We start from the raw sequence: 25934 nt of genomic DNA, 5'->3' as shown, positions 1-25934 counted from the left end.
GTCCTTGGCTCCCCAGAACCAGTCTCTGCCGCGTCAGGATGCTCTCCTGGGCCCTCTTCTGGCAGGGAGCGGCAGAGCACCCCTTTCTAGAGTCATTTCTGGTTTTTTGTTTGGGTTTTTTTAGTTAATACTAACTTTGATCATCTAATTAGGGTGGTGTCTCTCAGGCTTATTTTTGATGTATTCTTTTTAGATGTATATGACAGTAGAGTGTTTTAACATCTTGACTTATTCTCCTCTTCACAAAATTCGTAGCATTTGCTTCTTTGTTTTTAGGAGAGTTCTGTATTGTTTGGTCCCTGTATTTAAAGTGTGAATTTCTAAAACACACCTTTGTGAATTTAAGGTGGAATTTCAGTGTTGGCCACTTTGAACTTCGGTATATTCCAGACATGGAAACTAGAGCCGGATTTATTGAAAGCAGCTTTAGACCCAGTGGGGACAAGGAAGAGTCTAAGATTATTTCAGATGTGGAAGAACAGGAAGCCGCCATGCTGGACACGGTGATAAAGGTTTCGGTAGCCGACTGGAAGGTCGTGGCATTCAGTAAGAAGGGAGGACACCTGGAGTGGGAGTACCAGGTACCCAAAGCCCCTGAGCTTGTGACTGTCTCTCCCCGCTTGGGCGACCACACCAACTGGGAGGGAACAGACGCCCCCTCCAACTCTCAGCTGACACTCTGTGCATTAAGATGCAGGGACTCTCAGTGATGTTTTCTGAGGTGAAACTTCTAGTGCTGTCTGAATCCTTGGTATCTCTTCTCCGTTTCTGCTTAGTTTTGTACTCCGATCGCCTCTGCCTGGTTGGTCAGAGATGGCAAAGTCATTCCAATCAGTCTCTTTGACGACACGAGTTACACGTCTACAGAAGAGGTTTTAGAGGATGAGGAGGACATCGTGGAAGCTGCACGGGGAGCCACGGAGAGCAGCGTGTACCTGGGTGAGTGCCTTCCCTCACCTGGCGGGGCCTTCAGGGACCACGAGAGTGTCTTCCCACATATAGTGGACGGCCTGTCATGGTCCAACCTGAGCACAATCCAGGGGGCACATCACCGGTAGACGTGTACCTTGATTTCCATTCCAGCTGTTCTCCATTTGTCCATTTCTGAAAGCTTTAATTACCCCAGTAACATTCTTTTCATCCAAGACCTGTATTAGAAAGGCTTACAGATATTCTTCTTGTGTGGCATGGTGTAAAGTTCCTCACACAGCCTTAGAGTTTACTCCCATCTGCCACTGTGTCTGTGTTCACCTCTGTATCAGTCTGTTCTCCCCTGAAAAATTAGGATTTTTAGCTGGGCATCATGGAACATGCGTTTGATCCCAGTGAGGTGGGAGGCTGAGGCAGGAGGATTTCGAGTTCAAAGCCAGCCTCAGTATCTTAGTGAGGCCCTGTCTCTAAATAGAATATTTAAAAGGGGATGTGGCTCAGTGGTGAAGTACCCCTTGGGTTCAATTCTCTGTTACCCGCCTCCCCGCCAAAAAAAAATTAGGATTTTTTTTTTCTTCAATGCATACATGTAATTAATCTGAAAAAAAATCTGGGGTGCCTCTTGGCAATTGAAAAAACCTTTAAGAGTGCTGGGCACGGTGGCACACATCTCTAATCCCAGTAGCTCTGGAGACTGAGGTAGGAGGATCAAAGTTCAAAGTCAGCTTCAGCAACTTAGTGAGGCTCTAAGCAACTCAGTGAGACCCTGACTCTAAATAAAATACATAAAGGGCTGGGGTTGTGGCTCAGTGGTAGAGTGCCCCTGGGCTCAATCCCTAGTACCAAAAAAAAAAAAGGAAGGAAGGAAGGAAGAGCCTTTAAGGACTTAATATCAGATGAGCCTACTTACAGCGACACAGCCACATCAATGTTTATAGCAGCTCAGTTCACAATGGCTAATCTATGGAACCAACCTGTGCCCCTCGAAAGGTGAATGCATAAGGAAAATGTGGTATGTATACACAGTGGAATATTACCCAACCTTAAAGGAATGAAGTCAGGGCATTTCCCAGTAAATGGACGGAACTAGAGACTGACATGCTAAGTGAAATAAGCCAAACCCAAAAAACCAAAAACTGAATGTTCTCTCCGATATGTGGATGCTAACTCACAATATGGGGGTGGGGAAGAATAGACGTTCATTGGATTAGACAAAGGGAATAAAGTAGGGGGGATGGGGGAAGGAAAGATAATAGAATGAATCGGACATCACTTTCCTACGTCCACATATGAATACACAATCAGGTAGCTGTACATCATAGGCAAGCACAAGAGGAGACGCTGTGCTCCATGTATGTGTGGTATGTGCAACACACTCTACTGGCTCCTGTGTATAACAACAAAACCACGTGGAGTCGAGGGAAGGTGGTGGGGAAGGAGAAGGGAGGGAAAGGGGAAGTACTGGGGACTGAGAGCTCCTTATGTTCCATGCATCTATAATTATGTCACAATGAATCCTGATGTTATGTACAATTAAAAAGAAACAATGATAAAAGAAGAGTTATTTGTCTGATTTGGAAAAAAAAGAAAAAGAGGTTTTAATATAATAATTTTTTAAAACTCTTGAATCCGATCACTTGAAGTAGTGTGGCTCATTGAACACTTGGGATCCTATGAGTGCTGCCAGTGCGCCCCACCCTCATTCAGGGTGGAAGGCAAGGATCTGGAGAGAACGTGTCATGTGTTATGGGAGTACCTGGCTGAGTGTCCACGGGTTTCTGCTGAACTGGGGGGAGCTGTCTGGTGCGTATGCAGGGATGTCCTGCATCTGGACTTACCATGGCAGCAGCTCTCCTGTGATTTCTGCAATGTGCTGAGTGGGCGAGAAGCACGGTGCGGGCCTGAGCCTACTGCTAAGAATCACTGAGTCGAATTTGAAGCTTCAGCCATCTATCTTCTTTGAAGATTGCTATGTAGCATGCAGACGACTAGAATTGATCTAATTTTATTAATCAAAGTGAACCTTTTAAAAACATCTTTGCCTGATTGACAGTGTTCTGTTGGTTCAGGAATGTACAGAGGCCAGCTGTACCTGCAGTCATCAGTGAGAATCTCAGAAAAGTTTCCTGCAAATCCCAAGGCCTTGGAGTCTGTCAGTAGTGGAAATGAGATTATTCCTTTGCCAACAATCAAATGGAAACCCTTAATCCGTAAGTGAATTACCCACTTTATATATTGAGACCTAACCCTGTCTTTGCCCTAATTTTGAATATTGCAGAGATAAGAATTATTGCTTACTTTATATTTTACCAACAAATTGGGAAGGCATTTCAGATATTTAATTATCACTTAGAGCATTTCTTCTTGGAAACAGCAATTGTTTCTGTAGAAGTAAATATTAATAAACTATTTCTCTAAGAAAAACTCTTATCCACTGACTATGCCAAACTAATGTTTAGCTCTTAACACACACATACACACACACACACACACACACACACACACACATATATAAACATAATTTGGTACTAGGGACTGAACTCAGGGGTACTTGACCACTGAGCCACACCCCCAGCCCTATTTGTATTTCATTTAGAGACAGGGTCTCACTGAGTTGCTTAAGGCCTCACTATTGCTGAGGCTGGCTTTTAACTCACAAATCTCCTGGCCCAGCCTCCTGAGCCACTGGGATTATAGGCATGGGCCACCAAGTGTGGCTAACATATTAAGAATATTTGCATAAAAGGTCACCTGGTGATCACACCATGAGGCCTGTAATGAGCTGGGCTCAAGCAATGAGCCACCTCTCTGTGTCTTTCCATTGCTTCTCCAGATGGCTCGTACTCTATGTGAGACACTGCTTTTGGGGGGCAGGAACCCTGGGCCAGGTGTTTGACATGTGTCTGACCTGAACATCGGCTTACCCAATGGATGGCACATGCGTTTTCATTAGTGGCATAACAGTTAATGTCTTCTCGTTTTCTTTCAGATTCCCCTTCCAGAACCCCTGTCCTGGTGGGCTCTGATGAATTTGACAAATGCCTTAGTAATGACAAGTTTTCTCACGAAGAGTACAGCAATGGTGCCCTTTCAATCTTGCAGTATCCATATGGTAGGTGTGATTACTCCTGAGTTGAAAATACCGATTTTATATGTTTTATGACTTGAAATTAATTAATAGAATTAAAAAGAAAGTAGGTTGATTGGAGCTGGGCATATTTTGGGCCCAGCACAATGGTATGCACCTATAATCCCAGCTACTTGGGAGGCTGAGGCAGGAGGATCATAAGTTTAAGGTCAGCCTGGACAGCTTAGTGAGATCCTACCTCAAAATAAAATAAAAAGGACTGGGGATGAAGCTCAGTGGTAGAATGCCTGTTTTCAATCCTAGTACCCTCACCTCCAAGAAAAAGAAATCTTGAGGGAAGATTGAGCACTAATTCTTGCATTTAAAGGATTGAATTAGTAATGAGGTCACCAATTAAATTTTTTTCTAATGTTGTTTATTATAAAGAAAGCTTAAGATGCTTATGTTATAAAGGAAAATGCCCGTATTTAAGGAGAAAGAAGGGTAGGGTATGCACTCAGTGGTAGAGCGCTTGCCTGCCATGCATAAGGCTAGCACCGCAAAGAAAGACAAAGTAAGGCAAAGGAAGATGTTTGACCAGAGGAGAGATGAATTTTTAAAGGAACTGGTGTTGTGGACAATGGATAGTCTGAGAAAGATGGCTTGTTGGGTTCATCTTAAATTCTAAAAGCCCTTCAATGCTTGCTTTAAAGACAACGGGTATTACCTGCCCTACTACAAGAGGGAGCGGAACAGGCGGAGCACGCAGATCACCGTGAGGTTCCTGGACAGCCCCAGCTACCCCAAGAATGTCCGCAGGAAGGACCCGGTGCTCCTCCTGCACTGGTGGAAGGAAATCGTGGGGACGATCCTGTTCTGCATTGTGGCCACCACTTTCATCGTGCGCAGGCTCTTCCACCCTCAGCCACACCGGGTGAGCGGGCGGAGCTGGCTGCACTGGGGCGGGACGCTGTCACCTGGTTGGGAGAAGGCGCTGCGGGGCCTTGTGCTCTGGCGCCTTCGCACTGGGCTCTGCGGCACCTGCAGCTCCCAGGCTGCAGCAGCCAGCTTGATGCTGCACCCAGTTCCACATGGTGCTTGTGCACTGGAAGTGGAAGACATGACAGTAAGGACTTGGCAGTGCCATTATGACCATGGGACACTGTCCTGTGCTCCTGACACTGGTGCCGTGGTTCCAGCACCCCCTCTCCCTGCTCAGCCCGCTGCAATCTGGCTGCTCCCAGGCCTCTGTGGCTGCTCTCGCCTGGGCTCTGGAAAAATCTTTTTAAATGTAGTGGGTGAGCATTTCCCATCCTTCTCTTGACACCTTGAACACCTTCCTGCCACCTCCCCTGCCTGAGTCCCTTGGCACTGCTTTCCCCTGCTTGGGCATGTGTGGGTCCTCAGGTTGTCCTCCGCCTCTTTTGGTGACCTTCCTGTACCTCCTCTCTGTATTTCACAGTCTACAGTCACAGTAGACTGTGAAATAACTTTCAAGTTATAGTCTTTTCTTTCCTGGGGCCTTGGGTTCCACCTGTAGCTTGGGAGGGGACTTCCAGCCCTGAGCCCCACCCGGTGCTCCAAGCACCTTATGAACATGACCCTAGATCCCTGCTCCCTCCAGAGCAACTCCCAGTAGGAGCCATGGAGCCCCCAGCACGGACCCCAGACGGCCTGATTCACACTGCTCCCAGCACCTGGTGCTGTGGGCACTCTTCCCTCACAAAATGCTCAGCCATAGTCACCAGGGCCAGAGTTGCACTTTCATCGGCCCCCAATCCTCTTCCTCCTAAATATCTTAAAACTTGTGGTCTTCTCCGTCTCCTAGTTTCTGATTCCCTGAAGCAGACACTCACACTGAAGTTGCTCACACTGACCTACGCGGCCCTGGTCCCTCCTGGCTACACCTAGCTCTTGCTGCCTTGGCTGCTTCAAAACCCTGGTGCAGGGCTGGGCTGAGTGGTGAGGCCCTGTGTCTGATCCTCAGCACTGCATAAACATTAATATCTGAAATAATGGTGTTATGTCCATCTACAACTAAAACAACAACAAACCCTGATTATGGACCCCTCATGGCTGCTGGGGAAAAGACCAACCTTCATCCATTTCACTGTGCACCACCTGTTCCCCGCTGTCTTTACCAGTACCCCTCCGTTTTTCTCCCTCCCCCCTCCCCCTGCTCTGCTACCTGCCCAGTTTCTTTCTAACCCTCCTGAGGATCTTGCCCCTGACCCCACCCGCCTCCTGTTCTCCCCTCCCGGGAGGCTAACACCTACATGTCCCTAAGCTAGAAGGGGGTTCTGGGGTCCTGAGTCAGCTCCCTGCCTCTGGGACACACACTGCCCTCCCCCAGAGAGTGTTAGGTAATGCCTGACTGCCTCCTCGAGGGCTCACCCCCAGTGGCCAGCATGACAAAGCTCAGCACAGACTTGCTGGAGGGCTTGGTGGCTGCACTGACGAGCCATAGTCATCCTTTTGACCATGGGTCTTGGCAGGAGGTGGGTAAAGACAGTGCCAGGCTCAACTTGCTGTTGCTGGAGGCACTTTTTAAAAAGCCTCCACAAAATTGGTCAGGGAAGAAGTGAGCCTCGCCTCCTGGAGTCCGGTCCATACCCATGTGTGCCCCTTCTCTTTATGCCTGCTTGCTTGTTAAACGCACAGGTGACATGCCGACATGGTAGAAACAAACTAGATGCATGGCAGCTGGAAGATGAGCTTATTTTTTTAATCCTGATAAAGAGAAATGCTGTATGTGGTGCTCTTATATTGACTTTATTTTTCTCAGCTGCTTATTTTTCGATGCTGTTTATAACCTGAGATCGTAACCGGCTTGAGTTCAGATTTGTATTGACAGTGATTTTGTTTATAATCTAAGATCGTAGCCGACTGAGTTCAGGTTTGTACTAATAGTGATTCTGTTTTTTACCTTATCAGCAAAGGAAAGAATCTGAAACTCAGTGTCAAACTGAAAACAAATATGATTCCACAAGTGACGGGCCCAGTGCCAGTAGCCGGAGTGACACAAAGAGCTCGGGATATGTATCACGGTAAGAGTCTGAGGGCATGGGCTGCGATGCAGCTTCTGATGGTGGACTGACCTCCAAGGTCGTGTGCAAGCGTGAAGCAGTGTGGATCTCAGCTGGCACCTTATTCTCTTTTCTTCTTTTTTTTTTTTTTTTTTTTTGGTGGTGCTGGGGATTGAACCCAGGGCCTTGCGCATTCGAGGCAAGCACTCTATCAATTAAGCTATATCCTCAGCCCGGCACCTTATTCTCGTTTGGTCCCCCATGACCTGGGTCGGCCTGGATGGTGCCCCGTGGTGATTATCAGATGCGTTGGAATATGATGGAGGTCTCCAGATGCTCCTTGAACTCAGCCACTTATTTCCTCTTTCACTCTGGTAGGAAGGTGGGGGGACACTAATGGAACAGGTGCTTATAAAAGCAGAAGAGAGGTGGCTAACTAAGGGGCGGGGTGAGACCACCAAATTCCATGCATACAGCTGACCCAGTGACACACAGTTGGCAAGAGCCACTCCTGTGCCCTTGCTAGTGCAGATGCCAGTGCAGGTCGGTGGCTGTCAGTGCCTGCACGGTGAGAGGCAGAACAGAACCCCTCACACTGCACACTGAAGCTGGCAGGGCTGTGTGGTGGACAGTGTGGACAGACTGGGCTGCAGAGCCCTTGCCAGGGTGACAAGCTGCCCTGGAGAAGGGCAGAGTCCATGGGGACGTCCCTCAAGGCACAACGTGAACACTTGGGGGAAGCCATGAACTTGGGCTGGGGCTGACTGTGGTGGGTGAGAGGGCATCACCACGGGGATCGCGTCTGGATAGACTCAGAAAGTGCAGGGCTTTAGAGCCGGGGTGGGGAGAGCTCCGCATCAGCAGTGCACACGGAAATGGAATCTGCCTCCACCACTGTGAGGGGTGCGGTGATGGCTCAATAGGGCGGCCATGAAAGTGATGAACCTGAGGTTTCCTGGTGCTGCAAGGTCCCGGGCTCTGTTGAGAGAGCAAGCTCTGGGCTCGGGTCTCAGATCCTGGCCTTTCATTCATCATCTGGGACCTTAGGCAGGACAATACTTCTACTCAAAAGGTCTGCCGACCGTCTGAGGGGGGCAGTCCAGAAGGGTGGCTCAGTGGCCCCAGGAGCAGGACAGGAGTTCGTGGGCCTTGGCGTCCAGGGACCGGGGTGTGCCAAGTACCTCAACCGGCTATTTTTAGGAGTGCAGATTATCACTCCTTGTTCTCTGGAAGGTAATTGGCCCAGGGAGGGTTGGGACCTGCAGTGTCTCCTCCTCAACATGCCATATCCAGCTGAGGTAGCTGCTAAATTAGCATGGAGCACAGTTGTGAAGCTATGGAATATGACACTCGCCAGGTCAGGGACCGTGGAGCATCCGAGGCCATGCTCCCAGGTGACAGGAGCGCTCTCCACAGGTGTGACCATTTACTGTGCACACAGCATTCACAGTCATTAGACCCTGACTTCTGGAAATAAACAGGAGTGCTTTCCTGCACTCATGAGCCGTGGCGGGAGGACAAGCGTTGAGATAACTATGCGTATGGAGGTTGGGTCAGGCTAGTTCAGGGCTCCATGTTCACAGAGCCGTGGGAACACAGGCAGGTCCTGGAGAGCCGTCCAGCGGAGGGAGCTGAAGAGGAGAGGACAAACGAGGCAGCCACCAGGCAGAGCAGAGGGCAGCAGCACTGACGGCAGGCAGTGAGTGACAGCAGTAGACCAGGCTGCAGGGAAGAGGGCTGAGGAATACCCTGGGCTGGGCACATTGCCTGCCACGGCTTTGGTTCCTGAAAAGATTTCTGGCCAAAAAAGTACTTGAAGCTGGGCATGGGGTGCAGCCTGTAATCCCAGCAGCTCAGGAAGCCAAGGCAAGAGACTGTGAGTTCCAAGCCAGCCCAGGAACTTGACAAGGCCCTGCGCAACTCAGTGAGGCCCTGAGGGCTGGGGATGTGGCTCAATGGTGAGCACCCCTGGGTTCACTGCCCAGTACCCCAAAACAAAAACTACTTGAATAGGATGACTGTATTTTTTCCTTACAATTTACGTGTAATGAAACAAGATTAAAATGAATTTAAGTTGAGCATAAAATGAAGGACGTAGAAGGTTACAGAACTAAGAATATGATGTTTTGGTAGATGACAGAAAGTATGGGGTAGGACTCATCAGAAATGTGTTCTCCATAGGAATGAGTGATTAACAAGGGCTTCCCTATTAAACACAGCTTTTTTATTTTTCACTAGAACATATATAAGGTTTTGTTTGCTTCATTTACATGAAGAGAAAAGTTCAGATGCAATTAATAGAATTCTGTCTATGCTCTTTAAAACAAGTTCTGCGTGTTGGCTGGGCTCACGCACTCTACATGTCATCAGGTTGGACTGAGGCTGACCTTACTACAGACTTCTAAGCAACTCCCGACTTCTTAAAACTCAACCTTTTATTTCTTCAGCTATCTGACGGATTTTGAGCCGGTGCAGTGCCTGGGCCGTGGGGGCTTTGGAGTTGTCTTTGAAGCTAGGAACAAAGTGGATGACTGCGACTACGCCATCAAGAGGATCCGGCTCCCCAACAGGTAGTGGACACCCGAGTCCTGCAGAATGTCCCTCCTGTGCTCCAGGCCTTTGGAGAGAACAGCTGTCCTGGCTGCCCACATCTCGGCCAGTGCTGCCGGGCAGCCAGCTGCAGGCCATACCTGTGCCGTGGGCTTTGCATCTGCTTGGGAAGCATGCTCTCGGACTTCCCCATGAGGACAGGTGGTGGCAGTAGACTTGAACAGACTGTAGCATTTGTTTTCTATTTTTTAAAAATATTTTTAGTTGTCAATGAACCTTTATTTACTTTTATGTGGTGCTGAGGATTGAACCCAGTGCCTCACACATGGTAGGTGAGCACTGCCACTGAGCCTCAGCCCCAGCCCCAGACTGCAGCATTTAAAACACCTCTGACTATTATAGTAAATAAGGGGCGGGGGTGTAGCTCAGTGGTAGAACACTCACCTAGCATGTATAGGACCCTGGGTTTGATCCCCAGCACCACCAAAAAACAAAACAATACTAATCAGGGAAAGAATTAAAACTATTGGTATTATATTCTCTCCCCCGTAATGGCCACCACTAACATTCAGTCTTGCCTTTGGCTTCTCTCAGTCTCTGTTTAGTACCAACACACAGTTTTCTGTTTCTTCCTCCGTCAAATCTTCAGCACTCCCAGGTTATTAAGAGCATCATATTTAAATGCTAAAATATGTTTACGGTATGGCTTGGTCATAGTACAATGTTTTAGTACATAGTGCCATGTCTTGTTTAAACACTTCTTATTGTTAAAGAATTTATAATTTCAAAAAATGCTTTGCAATATTTGTCTTGTGTCTAAATTTGGCCACATCTTTTTTTATTTTTAACTTTTTTCCCTAGAAAATATATAAGGTTTTGTTTGCTTCATTTACACAAACAGAAGAACTAAGAATGCAATGAATAGAATTCAAACTGTGGTCTTTATTAGAACAAGTGCTGTGGGTTTGCTGAGTCTGTACATTTTTTACGTCTCCTAATGCTCTAGTGCTTCCTGGCTCTGAACATGTGTGCTTCAGACTTCCCGTGACACCTGCCTATCCACCTCTGTGGCAGCTCTTGTTGGTTCTGGATTGCTGTGCAACACTCTACTGGTGGTGACAGGTTTACACCTGCCAGTGACATAGGAATTGGATGGCTTGGGTACTGTGGGACTGGTTCTCTTTTGCTAAATAACTTCTGAGTAGTTTAAATGTACGTGTGTGCCAGGCACCATGTAGGAGCTTCACAAAAGCCTGTGACTTTGGGTGCATGCGTGTGTGTGTGTGTGTGTGTGTGTGTGTGTGTGTACACTCTCAGTTACGCTATAAGCAAGATTATCTTCCTAAACAGCCTTTCGTGAAGGACAGGCAGGCAAGCCTGGGGAAGTGGTCCATTTCTGATTCCTTTGTTTGACACACCAGCATATTTCCGTGGGTATCTGCATTCTTCGAGGTGTGGCATCTATTTAATTTCCATATCTTTCTGTACAAACATTCACTGAACTAGGCAAGTCCTCACCCATCCCCACTCCTCCCTCCTGGGAGCAAACATTTAAGTGTCCGCAGTGAAACATTTTCAGCCAGTCAGAAGGGCTTGACTGGAGTGAGGTGGCAGTTGTGTTGGTGGTGCTGATTCCCAGGAGGGAGAGAAATGCTAAACAGAGGTGAGTGTTTTTTAATGCAGAATTTACTACACAGCTTTAAATTCACCCTGGGCTGACCTGTCTGTTCCTCATGTTGGACTCCAGGAGGCTTCTGCTTTATTGTTTTGTTTCCATATTGGAATTGAATATTTCAGCAGATGCAGACGACGCTCAGTGCTGTCTTCCCTCTGTTTCAGGGAACTGGCTAGAGAGAAGGTGATGCGGGAGGTGAAGGCCCTGGCCAAGCTAGAGCACCCGGGCATTGTCAGGTACTTCAACGCCTGGCTGGAGGCCCCCCCGGAGGAGTGGCAGGAAAAGATGGACGCCATCTGGCTCAAAGACGAGAGGTACGGTAGCCCCGAACTGAGGACTCGGGTTCTCCTTTAGGCCAGGTTTTGCTTATTTATTTAAGTTCAGGGGTTTGTTTGTCTGTTTTTTAAGAGAAAAGCAGTAGTTCTGTGCTGTGTCTGGAAAGTTCTCTGATCCCTGTTGAATGAGATCTCTGTTGTTAGCTTTTGGGTCTGTACTTCCCTTTGCATTGTGATCAGGGATTCATGGCAATCTCTGTCTGAGGCACTAGCTGCTTCTGTTTCTCTCCATTCTTTTATTGAAAGCTTTTAAAATTAGTTTTTCTCTGAGCACTTAACAATTTACAACTCCCTTTTAAATAGTTTAAAACTATTTGTAGGGGGAAAAAAAACCCACATAAACACAGTGGCCTGAAGATTCTTCCCATGGCAGCTGTGGTGTGCTAGGAGGAGGGCCCTCAACAACTGCTCTAGAGGCACAGAAATGCCAGGAAGATGCCAGTCGAGGTGGCCTACACCTGCAATCCCAGCAACTAGGGAGGCAGAGGCAGGAGGATCAAAAGTTTGAGGCCAGCCTGAGAGCCTAGTAAGACCTTTTTCAAAAAATAAAAAGGCCTGGGGATATAGCTAAGTGGTTAAGTACTACTGGTTCCATCTTCAATCCCTGGTACCAAAAAAAAAAAAAAATTCCCATGCAGGTGGCCTTCGCACACCTGGTAACACACCTGCACCCCTGCTAGGCCCCTGTTACAGTGACAGAGATTCGGAGTAGCAGAGATTCGGAGTAGCCAGCCCAGGGAAGGGCCCAGTGCTGAGAGTGGCGGGTGCTTGGGCAGGGGCCTCAGACGCTCCAGAGTCCTGTCCTTGGATTCCTTCGAGTCTCACGGAAGGCCCGTGGTCCCGAGGCCGTGGCTTTCCTCCGGGCGAAGCCCTCTGCATAGGGCAGCCCAGTTCCCCTGCCTTGTGCCCACCTTCACCTTTCTACCCCTGCAGCACGGACTGGCCACTCAGCTCGCCCAGCCTGCTGGATGCACCCTCGGTGAAGATCCGCAGAATGGATCCTTTCTCCTCCAAAGAGCACATCGAGATCATCGCCCCCGCGCCCCGAAGACGCGCATCTTTCTCGGTGGGGATTTCCTGCGGCCAGACGAGCTCCTCCGGGAGCCAGTTTTCCCCACTAGAGTTCTCGGACATGGACCACGGCAATGCCAGTGGTTCGGGAGCCGCGGCCTGCAGCCTCGGGGACCGCTGCCCCGCAGACCGTGGCGTGGAGGGTGGCACCGCAGGGGGCAGTGGCCGCAGGCACTCCTTCGAGCTGTGTCCTTCTGCGACGCCCACCCACACGAGGTCCAGGGAGAGGACCTCCTCCTCCATCGTGTTCGAGGACTCTGGCTGTGACAATGCATCCAGCAGGGAGGAGCCCAGGGCCGAGCGCCTGCACGTCAGCAGCCTCTGTGCGCACCGAGTGGCCGCCTTCAGGTACTCCAGCAGCAAGTCGTCTTCCGAAGTCACGCTGTCCATCTCTCCTCCTAGACCGACCTCGCTCAGCCTAGATCTCACCAAGAACACGGTGGAGAAACTGCAGCCCAGCTCCCCGAAGGTGTATCTGTACATCCAGATGCAGCTGTGCCGGAAGGAGACGCTCAAGGACTGGCTGAGCCGCCGCTGCAGCTTGGAGCAGAGAGAGCGGAGCGCATGCCTGCACATCTTCCTGCAGATCGCCGAGGCCGTGGAGTTCCTGCACAGCAAGGGGCTCATGCACAGGGACCTCAAGGTGGGTGTCTGCAGCACAGCACAGTGGCTTCTCTCTGATGCTGGGGTCCTGGGCAGGACCCGCGGACGTGCCTGTGCTTGGCACGGAGGAGCGGAGGGGTGCGAGAGCAGTGAGCGCATGGTGGGCAGAGCGCCTCAGGTACCACCCTGCGCCCTGGACTGCGAAGTGTGGCTGGCTGTAGCGTTTTTCCCCCCAGTCGTGATGGAGAGGTCGTGGGCAGCCTCGCCTATACACAGTTGTGCCTGCCCCACATGTGCTTTGGGCGACAGCCCTGAACATACCCCTGTAGTCATGGAGCAACCCGTGGAAGGGGGAGGAGTCTGTTCACCAGCGGGCTCTGAGGGGGGCGGCAGGGGTCTGCACTAGTGCACCTGTTCCTGGACATCGGGATGCGGGGGCAGCTGGGTACAGAAGCGCAGGATGCCAGTGGCCAGGCCGAGTCTGCAGCCTGCCCTTGCTGTCGGTTGCGGTGGTAGCGCAGGGCAGCCTGCACACTTGCAGAGTCCTTCCTGAAGCACAGCACTTCCCTGGCGTTTCTAGAAGGATCCAGAAGCTTCACTTAATTTCTGCCACGTTCCACGTGCTCATGGCAGTCAATAATAGAGAGTAGATGTCTGGAATGTAAATGTTTTTCTGATAAGATAGTGTAAATTCTTGATCGATTCAATTTTTAAGTAACAGACTTTAGCTTTAAGCACCAAAGTTGCTGTTCAGACAAGTTATTTCCTTCTGAAGTCACGGTAGGTTTTTAAATTCCTGAATGATTTCTCAGACTTTGGGAATAATAGGAATAAGAATTAGAAAGAATCCCCACTTGCAGTACTGTCGTGGGTTGGTGGTGATCTAACCAACTTGCTGCTCCAGATGGTGGCCAGGAATGGCGCTGCCCCAGTCGTGTGTCCAGAGCAGAGCCATGCTGGAGGGAGGGACAGCATGGGAAGGGAGGCAGCTCACAGAGCATCAGAGCAGGCTAGCGGCCAGGTGGCTCACAGACAAGCGTGGGGTTTTTTTTGTTGTTGTTGTTGGTTTTGTTTTTTTGGGTTTTTTGTTTTGTTTTGTTTTGTTTTTGGTACTGGGGATTGAACCACCCAGGGCTTTTTTTTTTTTTTTTAAGTATTTATTTTTTAGGTGTAGATGGACACAACACAATGCCTTTATTTTTATGTGGTGCTGAGGATTGAACCCGGGTCCCGCCCGCACTAAGCAAGCGCTCTACCGCTGAGCCACAATCCCAGCCCCATCCCAGCCCTTTTTAATATTTTATGTAGAGACAGGGTCTCCCTAAGTGTCTGAGGCTGCCCTTGAACTTTCTATCCTCCTGCCTCAGCCTCCCCAGCCGCTGGGATCACAGGTGTGGGCCACCAAGCCAAGCCCACATGCTCCTGAATGCTGCCACACATGCACTGCAAATTGAAAGGCAGTCACATTTTTCACTAATAGTGAACATTCTTCTGATTTTATACTGTCAACAAGATGCTGGGGAATAATTGCTTAACCCTACAGTGTTGTTTTAAAGATTTTTTTCTGTATGTACAATAGAAAAAGACCCAGGAAGTTAATATCCCCTGCCTCTCCAGCCCTGCTCTAGTCTCTCTGTCTCTGGCCTCACAGCTCCTCAGAGGCAGTGTCCCTGTGCATCCTGTGTCTGTGTGCAGTGTCATCACACCCACATCGTGTCTGGTTCCACAGTGGCACCAGTGTGTCTGCTTACAGCCTGCACACAGTGCCTTAGATGTCCTAGAGGCACACGTTTTAGTTTGGGTTTTCTATTTTTGCAACAAAAAGCATTTATACTGATTAAACCAGGAGCAGGATTCAGGGAGAGCTTGCAGGATCAGGTGGTGCTGCTGGAACCTGCCTCTCTCCTCCCACTCCTGCCTCTCCCTGCATGCAAGTCCTGGAGAGCGAATGACTGCTGCGCTCTTGGCTGCCTGTTTTCTTTGAAGTCTTGGAGGAGGGAGGGCAAAGTATCTTTGTCCCACCCTCGGCTGGTACACCCAGGACACAGACCTATCCCTGAACCATCTCCTGGCATGGAGTGGGATTCCAAAGATAGGTTAGGCCCCCTGGGGAACAGAATGCTGTCTTCCTGCTGTCTTTGAAGCATGGTGAGCCTCCATTTCAGGAGCTCAGTGACTCCCTTTTTCCTTATTTGAAGGGCTGTGTTAGTTCCCTGCAAGGGAGGAAACAATGGATTTGGTGCAAGGCACCTTGAGTTGGAGGAGCCCTGGGATGCTGGCTAGTTTCACGTGAGTTTAGAAAGAACAGGCATCACGCGGAAATATTGGGCACAGCAGCCTGGCTCTGCTTCCCTCCGTGAGGGGGTTGCCTGTTTCCTGCTCTCTGGCACCAACCAAAGGATTCATCAGAGTGGTTAACTGCCACTGAGCCAGCGTGGCCCTAAATGCTGTGATCGCAGGGAAGCACGGCTCTGAGGACTGCCACCACTAGCCGGGTGGCCTGGGGCCGCGTTAACTTCCGGGCCTCCATAATGGGATGGACCCTCAACCGCAGGGCTCTGTGTCAGGGGCTGCGACACTGTACGTGGCGCCTGTTGCTTGCTGTTGGTATCCTCATGCCCTGGTGGCCAGAGTGAGTGTGGAGTGCAGAGGTTGAGGACTGAGCCTACGGAGCCCTTGGAGTGGCTCCCTCAGGGTTTGAATTGATTTTCCTTAAGTCCAGTTCCCCGTACCCCAGGGCTGTCTGCCACTGAAGCCAGAGAACCTTCTATATTCATAGCAGCCAGTTTTAAAGGGACATATCCTATGGTGGCACATGCCTGTAATCCCAGCACTCAGGAGGCTGAGGCAGGAGGATCACGTGTTCAAAGTCAGCCTCATCAAAGGCGAGGTGCCAAGCAACTCAGACCCTGTCTCTGAATAAAATACAAAATAGGGCTGGGGGTGTGGCTCAGTGGTCCAGTGCCCCTGAGTTCAATCCCCAATACCCCCCCAACAAAAAAAGGGGGCATGTGCTAGAGCCCACCCAGGTTCTTACACAACTTCTCTGTGCTCCTTCGGCTCCTCCCTGCACAGACTCACGGCCTGTGCTCCGCTGTGTTTTCCAGCCCTCCAACATATTCTTCACCATGGACGATGTGGTCAAGGTGGGAGACTTTGGGCTAGTGACTGCAATGGACCAGGATGAGGAAGAGCCAACGGTTCTGACCCCGATGCCATCCTACGCCACACACACGGGACAAGTGGGGACCAAGCTCTACATGAGCCCAGAGCAGGTGAGCCCCAAGCTCATAGCCTGGCTGCAAGTCCTATGCCCGCGGACCTCCTCCCCTGTCTTTGCAGTGTGCACCACTGAAGTCTGACACCCAAGGGGACAGCCGGTGGGTGCTTGGGCAGCCCAGCACCCCAGGAACTGGGGTGGATCAAGGTAACCACCCCAGAAACAGGTGCTCACCCTCTGAACAAGAGCCTGAGGGCAGCAAGACCCCAGAGAGACTGTGACCACCACCTTGCCCACCCTGGTCCCTCTGCGCTCTGTGGAGACGGGGTGCTGTGTGAGCTGCCCTCTGGGGATTCACAGCGGCTTCCAGAATTCACCAGGGCAGGTGACAGGCAGTGGCCCAGGGGGCCGAGTGGTGGTAGCAGGGCCCCGGAGAGCTTCGGAGCCACAGAGGGAGCCACCACCAGGCTCCTGTGGGCACACGGTGTCACCCCTCTGGTCTCAGTCACGGTTCACACCAGCAGAGTGATTGATTAAGAGCGGTACCTCTTTCTCACAGAATTTAGTCTATCAGTTTTTGCCACAGTAGAAATTAAAACTGAGAAATTCATAAACTTTATTCATTCCATCAGAATATTAAGCCCTCAAGTCCTTTCTTTCCTTTATTTGTTTGTTTTTTTAATTTTTCTAATTAGTTATACAAAGCCCATCACATCTTAAGATACTCTTATGAAAAAGTATTTTCCAGAACAAAAATCAGAAGTGTGGGATTTGTTTGAATTTTTTCAAATCTCTTTAAAACCTGACTTACAAACCCTGTATTCTATAACTGTGATGCACAATAACCCGTGGAGGAAAGGCCGGATTGTCCTGTCTGCTTTCATTCAGCCACTGCCACGTAGCTTTTGGTTCCTTCTTTATCTGAAGAAAACCTGGCCTCACACAGATGAGCAGTTGGAAGGGAAACAATATTTCATGTCTGGCAATTATGCAAAAGCAGCAGGTGGTAGTTTTGGGGGTTTTTGTTTTTGTTTTTGTTTTGTTTGGCACTGGGGATTGAACTCAGGGGCACTCAACCACTGAGCCACATCCCAGCCCTATCTTGTATTTAGAGACAGGGTCTCACTGAGTTGCTTAGCGCCTTGCTGTTGCCGAGGCTTGCTTTGAACTCGTGATTCTCCCGTCTCAGCCTCTCGACCCATGGGATTACAGGTGTGCACCACCATGTGTGCAAGTGATAATTTCTTAAGAGTCATATGAGCCAGGCATGGTGGGTGGTACACACGTGTGATCCCAGCAACTTGGGAGACTGAGGCAGGAGGATCACAAGTTCAAGGAAGCCTGGGCAACTTGGTGAGACTCTGTCTCAAAAAATAAAAAGGGCTGGGGATGAGGCTCAAGCGGTAGCACGCTCGCCTGGCATGCATGCGGCCCGGGTTCGATCCTCAGCACCACATACAAAGATGTGTCTGCCGAAAATTAAAAAAATAAATATTGAAAATTCTCTCTCTCGCTCTCTCTCTCTCTCTCGCTCTCTCTCTCTCTCTCGCTCGCTCTCTCGCTCTCGCTCTCTCTCTCTCTTTAAAAAATAAATAAATAAAAAATTAAAAAATAAATAAATAAAATAAAAAGGGCTGGGGATGAGGCTCAGTGGTAAATGCCCTGGGTTCAATCCCAAGTTCCAAAAAGAAAAAGTCATTTACACCGTGGAATCCAAAGCCAGGTTTTCACAGTTACTTTACTGCCCCTTGGTCCATCGTGTGCCTTGAGCAGAGTTTCTGCCCATACATGATTTTGTATGTGCTCTTTTGTCGTTTGGAGATTATTGGTTCCCTAACTTATGCCGCTTCTCCACAGATTGTCAGTTTGTCATACAGTATAAGAAAACCACTGTGGTTACTGTCACCAGGAGTCCTGAGGGGAAGGCTCTGAGAGCTGGGGGCAGCTGTCTCAGTTGAAGGCTCAGCCTCCCCTGGAGGAGAGCCCCTGGGAGAGCAGCGGGAGTCTGCTCAATGGCCTCCAGTGCCCCTCTCCACATGCCACGTGCCTTCTGCAGAGCAGCAGCACTTTCTCAGTAGTGTCCAGATGGCCACGGGGTCAGGATGTAGTGCACGTAGTCATTCTTAGCGCTCAGCAAGGACTTTCTGAATGCCACCTGTTTTCCCAGGGTCCGTTTCCCACCCGTCGGTGAGGGTCCACACAGTGAAAGGCAGAGGTGTGAGTGTTACTGACCTCCACAGTGGGGTGGCCCGCACTTTGAGAACCAGTGGATTAGCTTATATCAGAGGCCCAGAATAGGAACTGCCTTGGAGGAGCAGGACTCTGTCTCACTCTCGAGCTATTCGACTCATTCAAATATTAATTTTTCGTGTTTTAAATACTTTGAATGAAAAAGTGTTTTAAAGAACCAGAAGTATAGACGGATTTCAAAGATAGGAAGAGTAGAGTAAGCATTTAGGTCAGAAAAACAGGCTGAGGCTGGGAGCTGGTTTTCTGCAGCGCTCAGCCCTAGAAGACGCGGAGCAGCATGCAGCCCCAAGGGTCTATGGCCTGGGAGCCCGGGTGGGTCCTGAGCTCGCTCATGTGCAGAGAGTTAGGCATTTCTAGCTGGGTAGGAGGTGAAAGGCCAGGTGGGCAGTGCAGTGGGCAGTGCGGCGGGCAGGGCTGCCTGGGCTTGTGCTGGTGTAAGGAGGCGCAGGTAACAGGGACCGTCCCTGCGATGAGTAGACAGGGCACTTTCATGCTTCAGGACACGTCTGTGCTGGAAGACAGAAACCCGCTTTCTCTGATCACCGTGCAGTGAGAAGAGGTGATGGCGGTTTGTTTTGATATATTTATCTTATTTTTATTTATTTTTACTTCTGTTTTTTGCTAGTTGGCAAACCACCCTACATAAGTGCCAGGCCAACGATGAAGGAAAAACTGTCAAAATATTAAGAAACTAATGAAAGAAGTGAGAAATGTTGAAATCCATCAGGTTCCCCAGTTTCTTTTGGAGTGGGTTGAGAGGCTTTGGCAAACATGCTGTGGCTAGCAGGAGGCCGGGAGGAGGAAGGGAGGAGCCGCGGGAAACCTAGAACAGCATCCCCAGCCAAGTGTGTGAGAAGGATTCCCTTAGCAAATCTAAGCAAGGGGAAGAAAAACAAATAAATCAGAAAGGGTACAGAAAGATTTTAATTTATAAGAGCCTGTTAAACATATTTTGATTGTTTGCAAAGTATCCAACTTAATAGAAAAAGAAGTCTGTTGGCCCAAGTAAATGACCTGACCTGGTGGAAAGAACTGTAAGATCTCAGAGTGCTGTGGATGCACGTTGCACCCCGAGGAAAGAGTGGATGAAACATATGCTACTTACAGTCACTGGGGACCTTAAACGAACTTTCACCTATTCTGGGCTCTTCTGCATTTGGAGTTCATCAGCCCACATCACAACTAACACTACAGAGATTTTAATAGCATTTTTAAAAAGTGATTATTATTTAGGAGGTTGGAAATGATTCCATTTTTGTTTTTTTGTACTGGGAATTGAACCCAGGATTGCTTACCTCTGAGCTACATCCCAGCTCTTTTAATTTTTTTATTTGAAATGGGATCTCAGTAAATTCCCCAGCTGGCCTTAAGCTTTCAATTCTCCTGCCTCAACCTCCAGAATTGCTGGGATTACAGGCGTGTGCCACTGCACGGTGATAATTCCTAATTTTTTAGGTGTTTTTTAGATTATTCATTAGGTTTTTTAAAAAATGTATTTCATAGCATTTAAAATTAATAATGCTTTCCTTCATGTTTTGTATTAATCTGTCCTTTATGTAGGACTGTGGAAACAGGAACGTATAAAGAAACAGTAAGTCACTAAGGGCTGGGGATGTAGCTCAGTGCAGAGGCTGGCCTAGCGTGCCACACTGAAAGTCCCAGTACGCAGGGTTAGTTCCTCCGTGTGTGTGTGTGTGTGTGTGTGTGTGTGTGTGTGTGTGTGTATGCGTCTTATAGATTCATACCTTATTCTGGAAGACAAAATTGGGATTCTATTCCATAAAATTATGGATACATTTAGAATGCGAGCACTCCTATATCAAGAAACGTTCTTAAGAAGTACTGTGGTGAGTGTGCTGAACGCGTGTTGGACATCTCTGTGGTTGGGACTGTCACCTGGATAACTGTTGCACCCAGACCCAGCTCAATTCCATCTGCCCTGGTGGACAGATAGTTGGGGACCTGACATGGCCAGGAGCTTTCATTGCCCAGTTGCTCCCCAGAATTTGGGAATTCTGTTCCCATTATCCAGATTCTATGTGTGGGGTCCCCCGTGTCCCCTGCAGGCCTGTTTCCCACACATTCTCTGTGAGGCTCCCAAGTCCAGGGAGGGTTCCTATCACTACAGTCACTGGAAGCCGGGAGGGAGGCGCAGCTGGTTATGTCCTGGGGACTGTCCATTGCTCTTCTGGAGCGCAGGCAGGTGGGCTGCTCCGGAGGCCAGCCCCACACCAAGTGTGGTGTGGAGGGGAAGCTGCAAAGCCCTCTCCAGCCTAACCCTCCTCCGCCCCCAGGAGCAAGGCCAGGAGCATTTCCTGCCCTTCTCAGGGCCCTTTCTAAACACCAAGCCTTCGGCCCAAAGAAATGTCCACAAGTCTGAGGGTTCTGGAGTCAAGGAGGTCACTTTCCATTTGAATGAGGCCTCTTTCAGGGGAGCAGCTGGTTGATTCATGGGTCCTGTGAGCTGCTTATGCAGGGCCCCTTGTACTCAGCCTGCTGAATGCCAGGGAATCCAGAAGCAGTCCCCTGGGTCTTCACCACCTAGCTGTGAAGAGTAAGGAATATGCACATAAAAAAATGCAGTCAAGAATGTGGCTCTGGGTAATTAAGCTCCTAATGAAGGCTGACTACAGTCGATGAATGGTTTGGAGTAATGGAGATTTTTTCATAAAAATAGGTGAGGACAGAGATGATTGCAAATGGGAGATGGGCTTGAGATAGCACTTGCTTTGAAAATCTTCACCTGGGGCAGTGGGACGGCTCCTGGGGCTGCTGGACAGCAGCCGGCTCCAGGGTTCTGCTGGCCTTGCTGATGCATATCTCCCGGGCCTGGGCTTCCCTCTGTAGTGCAGAGTGTTGTGAGTGCCCCTGGCGAGCTGAGGGGAGGGGATTAGCCCTCCTCCCATTCCTACCCTGCACTGCGGAGTAAATGCTGGGAATCTGCAATCAAATCGTGACAGTCCTGTCCTCTGCTAATTAGAGACTTCTTTTGTGGGATTTCAGATTCATGGGAACAACTACTCCCATAAGGTGGACATCTTCTCTCTGGGCCTGATTCTGTTTGAACTGCTGTACCCATTCAGCACTCAGATGGAGAGAGTCCAGGTGAGTGTCCCCCTCCCCAAAAAAAGGTTGAAAAAGAAAAGAAGGTTTACAGGAAGTTACAGAAGAAGTTAGTCTTCTTGCCAGCAGAGGAGTAGGGGGCAGGGGAGGTCAAGCGGGCGACCCAGGAAGCACTTTCCACTGTCTGCTCCCTGTAAAGCTCGGCCTTCAGCGGCCCCTGGATGGCTTGTTCACGCTGGGGCCTCGGTGCTTCACAGCCCATCAGAACCTTGCGCTGGGTCCCTCTGTGGGAAGTGCCTCACCAGAGGACCCCCAAGGGATTCCAAGGGAAAGGGAGGGAATTTGGTGGACATTGGCAGAGGACAGGAAACTGTACAGTGTACTTACAGGAACCAGCAAAACGACACGGGTGTTTGGTTTTCTATTTTTTTCTCCTTGTTAGACTAAACCACGAGCGCAGCTTTTCAGAGTAGTGAAGGTCCAGGACAGCCTGACCCACCTCCCTTCCTCACTTCCCGTTAGCCACCGTCCCTATTTCCCAAGCAGGCTCTGGTCATCATTTCCTCATGGTCAGTTTTGCACCTGTTGGCTTCTGGCCTTGGTGGAAGAGATGTGCTTCTCACTTAGAACTGAAGGACTCCCGCCGCTCCCCAAAAGGACCATCCAAGCATCCATACAGTTCATGGAGGGAGAGGAAATAAAAATAACGACATTGCCCAGCTCCATAAACGAAGGCCCTATAGGTGCCAGAGAGGAACTGAAACAGGTGTGGCGCGTCAGGACGTCGGAGATGGACGCTGTGCGCCTATCCAGAACTGGGCTGGGGACCGAAATAGATCCATGTGACCCCAGACAGCAGCCTCCACTGGCGCCCCTCAGGGCCCACCCAACAGTGGGAGCTTCGCTTCAATCAGCTTTCATACTTAGCTTTCAAAATCTAATAACTAAGTAATCAGCACTGTCAGGGTGGAAGCGCCTCCCAGTATGCCCCAGGCCCAGGGCCGGCCCAGCGCCACATGGAAACCCTGTCCAAACGGTTCCACACTCCAGAAGACTTTTTTTTTTTAATTTTTAGTTTTCAATGGGCCTTTATTTATTCATGTAGTGCTGCGAATTGAACCCAGTACCTCACACATGCTAGGCAAGCACCCCACCACTGAGACACTACCCCAGCACCCGCATCAGAAGGTTTTTTAAGATAAATTAATACTTCTCTTTTGTTCTAGACCTTAACTGAAGTAAGAAATCTCAAGTTTCCACCACTGTTCACTCAAAAATATCCTCGGGAGGTATGTGTGATTCTCATCCCTTATTTTCTTAATCACATTTAGAACCTTAGCAGGGTCCTCGGTAGCAGTCGCTGTCAGTTTCTTCACCTCACGGAGGAGAAAGGCAGATCTCTGGAGAAGAGTGGGGCCCAGCCTCCTCCACCGGTCTCCTCAGAGGCCTTTCCTCTGGCTGCTGGTTCTGCTTTAGTGGATCTGTGAGAGAGCTCATAAGTAGCTTTAAGAGAGAGACTGCTGGGCAGTGCTGGGGGCCTGGGTATAGCCACAGCCCCGGGGCAGACCTGTTGGGCAGGTTCTGCAGAATGGCCTTCAGAAGTGTCCTTCCTTTCCTAATGTCTGGCCCACTGGCCTATCATTTTTAAAATTTGTACACTGGTAAATCTTGAATTTTCTTAAATAATAAGTTGAAGTAAATTGAACAGTGTGTGTTATCAAATAGGAAAAAATCAAACTTTATCTCTGAACATTATCATAAGTCCAATGGCAAAGCACTGCATAAAAGTGAACCTTATAATTCACTTAGGTACGCTGACTTAAAATTCAATGTTTGATAAAATTTGTTATTTTACATTTTGCAAAGTTGATGAATCTATTCTCAGGATGTTCCTAAGAACCTATGGTACATTTTAAAGGATTTAAGCCAGGCACACACCTGGAATCCCAGCTACCTGGGAAACTGAGGCTGGAGAATTGCAAGTTTGAGGCTGTCTCAAAACAGGGTAGGGTAGGGTGTGGCTCAGGACAGAGCTCTTGTCTAGCATGCACAGGGTTCAGGGCTTAGTCCCCAGTACAACAACAAAGACAGCAATTTAAAAAAACTCGAGAGACAGTGACGTGTCCTGACTCTTGGCATTTTAATTGAAATTTTTATTGAGGCATTGTAGATTCTCATGCAGTTGAGAGATGAATTAATTTTAGAAATTCGATTATGTCAGTCTTGAAGAATGATTTAAAACGCATTTATTTCATGTTAGAAAACTCAAAATTACCCTGAAAAGTTCACTTGCTGTCTAGGTTGCTTCTGGGTTCCTGGGGCAGGGCTGAGTGGTTGTGTCAGGAGTCGAGTATCTCGCACACGGACAGCGTCACAGGAGGAGTGTGCGCCTGGCCAAGCACTGTCTGTGGGCTGGGTGCAGCTGGGCACAGCACCTTCCTGGGCGCAGGCTCTGGGTCCAGTTCCCCCCACGGCTGTCCATCGGGGCTATCCAGCTTCCATGCCTGGCGTTGTATCACAGCAGTTTTGTATTTCAGTACGCGATGGTTGGGGACATGCTTTCTCCGACCCCCGTGGAACGGCCTGAGGCCACGGACATCATTGAAGACCCGGTGTTTGAGGACTTGGAGTTACCAGGGAAGACTGTGCTCAGACAGCGGTCGCGCTCCCTGAGTTCCTCGGGACCCAAGTCCCTGCGGCAGCCCAGCAGTTAGCCCCGGCCACCCCTTCCACCATGGCGATGGCGGACTCAACTTGTGCTTCACTCCATTTTATTCTGGACTGCTCTTTCCAAGTCAGACTGGACTCAACTTGTGCTTCACTCCATTTTATTCTGGACTGCTCTTTCCAAGTCAGACTGGACCTACGCCGAGCCCACCCCGTGTTGGCAGTGCCTGAGGAGGGGCTGTCTGCAGGCGTTGCTCCCTGTTCCCCACTGGCCTCCTGAAACTGGCCAGCGGAGCCTCCCAGGCCCGGCCTCCATCCCAGGAGGAAGTAGTTCCTCAGAGACAGAGAGCTTTGAGATGGGAATATTTTTATAATACAGAAGAAGAAAACGTCCCCACTTTGTGGTAACTATATTGCTCTAGAAATATGCTTTCTAGGGATAGGGTGATTTTTGAGACTGACTTCTAAAAAGCTGACCCCACTGCTGTCCCTGTGGGTAAATGCGGGTTCCACACGTTGGGAGTCGAGTAGCACAAACTGCATAGCAGTGTATGTCTGTGACTTTGTGGTCCTGTTTGTAGCTGTGTCCTTAAATGGCTCTAGAGAAGGTCTAAGAGGTCTTTGTATTTTTACCTCCAAGAAAGGGAAAATGAAGCTTTTTATGTAAGCTGGTCAATTGGCTCGGGGAGGAGAAAAGCTGTGTAAGAAATGAATCATATATTCCAGGTCCTCCTTCCACTATGCACTAAGCCTGATCATGTCGCATATGTAATCTTTAGGTTCATTTCCCCGGACTGATTTTAGATAAGTTTAATCATCTTGCTTGTTAACATGTTTTTATTTTCCCTGTAAATGTCTATTTTTTATTTATAAAAATTCTGAAATCAATCCATTTGGGTTGGTGGTGTACAGAGCGCACGTACGTGTGTTAACTATTGTGACTTCTTTCAAGTCTAAATGATTTAATAAAAAATTTTTAAATTACTTACACTTGGCTCTTATTTGGGGAGTCAGGCCACAGGGACAGATTTCCTAATGTGCAGGTTGGGGCCGTAGGTGTACACAGCCCTGCCATCAAGGAAGGCATCTTTTCCCTGATTTTCCAAAGACATGGCAGGTCCTCACCCAGTTCACAGGGTTCAAGACCAAGCAGCATCTGCAGTGCCCACCTGTGTCTGGACGTGTGGAGAGGACCCTGCTCTGGAGGGAGCCTCAGAGAAGGGCCGTGGCGACCCTTCTGTACCTAATTTGTTCATGGGTGTTTTTGGTACTAGGAATTGAACCCAGGAATGCTGCTCTGCTGAGCCATGTCCCCAGCCCTTCAGTTTCTTGAGACAGGGCTTTGCTCAGTTGCCCAGGCTGGCTGTGAACTCCTTCCCCAGCCTCCTGAGCTGCTGGGATCTGCAGGTTGTGCAGGGCTTTTTATCCTGAAGGGATATTGCCTGTGTCTTGGGGATGTGACTAATGTGACTGTGGT

At 49.3% G+C, this 25934-nt stretch overlaps 1 protein-coding gene across 2 annotated transcripts in view; it reads left to right on the top strand.

Moving 5' to 3' along the window:
* The window catches only part of EIF2AK3 (eukaryotic translation initiation factor 2 alpha kinase 3), a 53790-nt gene extending 28345 nt beyond the window's left edge, over positions 1-25445 (top strand). The window contains exons 5-18 of one of the 2 annotated variants that reach the window (XM_081263897.1): positions 347-581; positions 777-939; positions 3000-3140; positions 3920-4042; positions 4711-4931; positions 6932-7044; positions 9471-9593; positions 11413-11562; positions 12517-13297; positions 16365-16532; positions 21731-21832; positions 23017-23079; positions 24328-24596; positions 24654-25445. In XM_081263897.1, coding sequence (XP_081120023.1) covers positions 347-581; positions 777-939; positions 3000-3140; positions 3920-4042; positions 4711-4931; positions 6932-7044; positions 9471-9593; positions 11413-11562; positions 12517-13297; positions 16365-16532; positions 21731-21832; positions 23017-23079; positions 24328-24504 — 2560 coding nt within the window. In that variant the 3' untranslated portion in view covers positions 24505-24596; positions 24654-25445. Of the gene's footprint in view, positions 1-346; positions 582-776; positions 940-2999; positions 3141-3919; positions 4043-4710; positions 4932-6931; positions 7045-9470; positions 9594-11412; positions 11563-12516; positions 13298-16364; positions 16533-21730; positions 21833-23016; positions 23080-24327; positions 24597-24653 lie in introns of those variants that run through there. The other variant, XM_081263898.1, reaches the window with a different exon arrangement.
* Positions 25446-25934: the final 489 nt, after the last annotated feature.

Source organism: Spermophilus citellus (assembly GCF_964194105.1).
Source record: "Spermophilus citellus genome assembly, chromosome: 13".
NCBI classification, from domain to species: Eukaryota; Metazoa; Chordata; class Mammalia; order Rodentia; family Sciuridae; genus Spermophilus; species Spermophilus citellus.
Note: the sequence above shows the minus strand (reverse complement) of the source record. Positions and strands in the feature narration are given on the sequence as shown.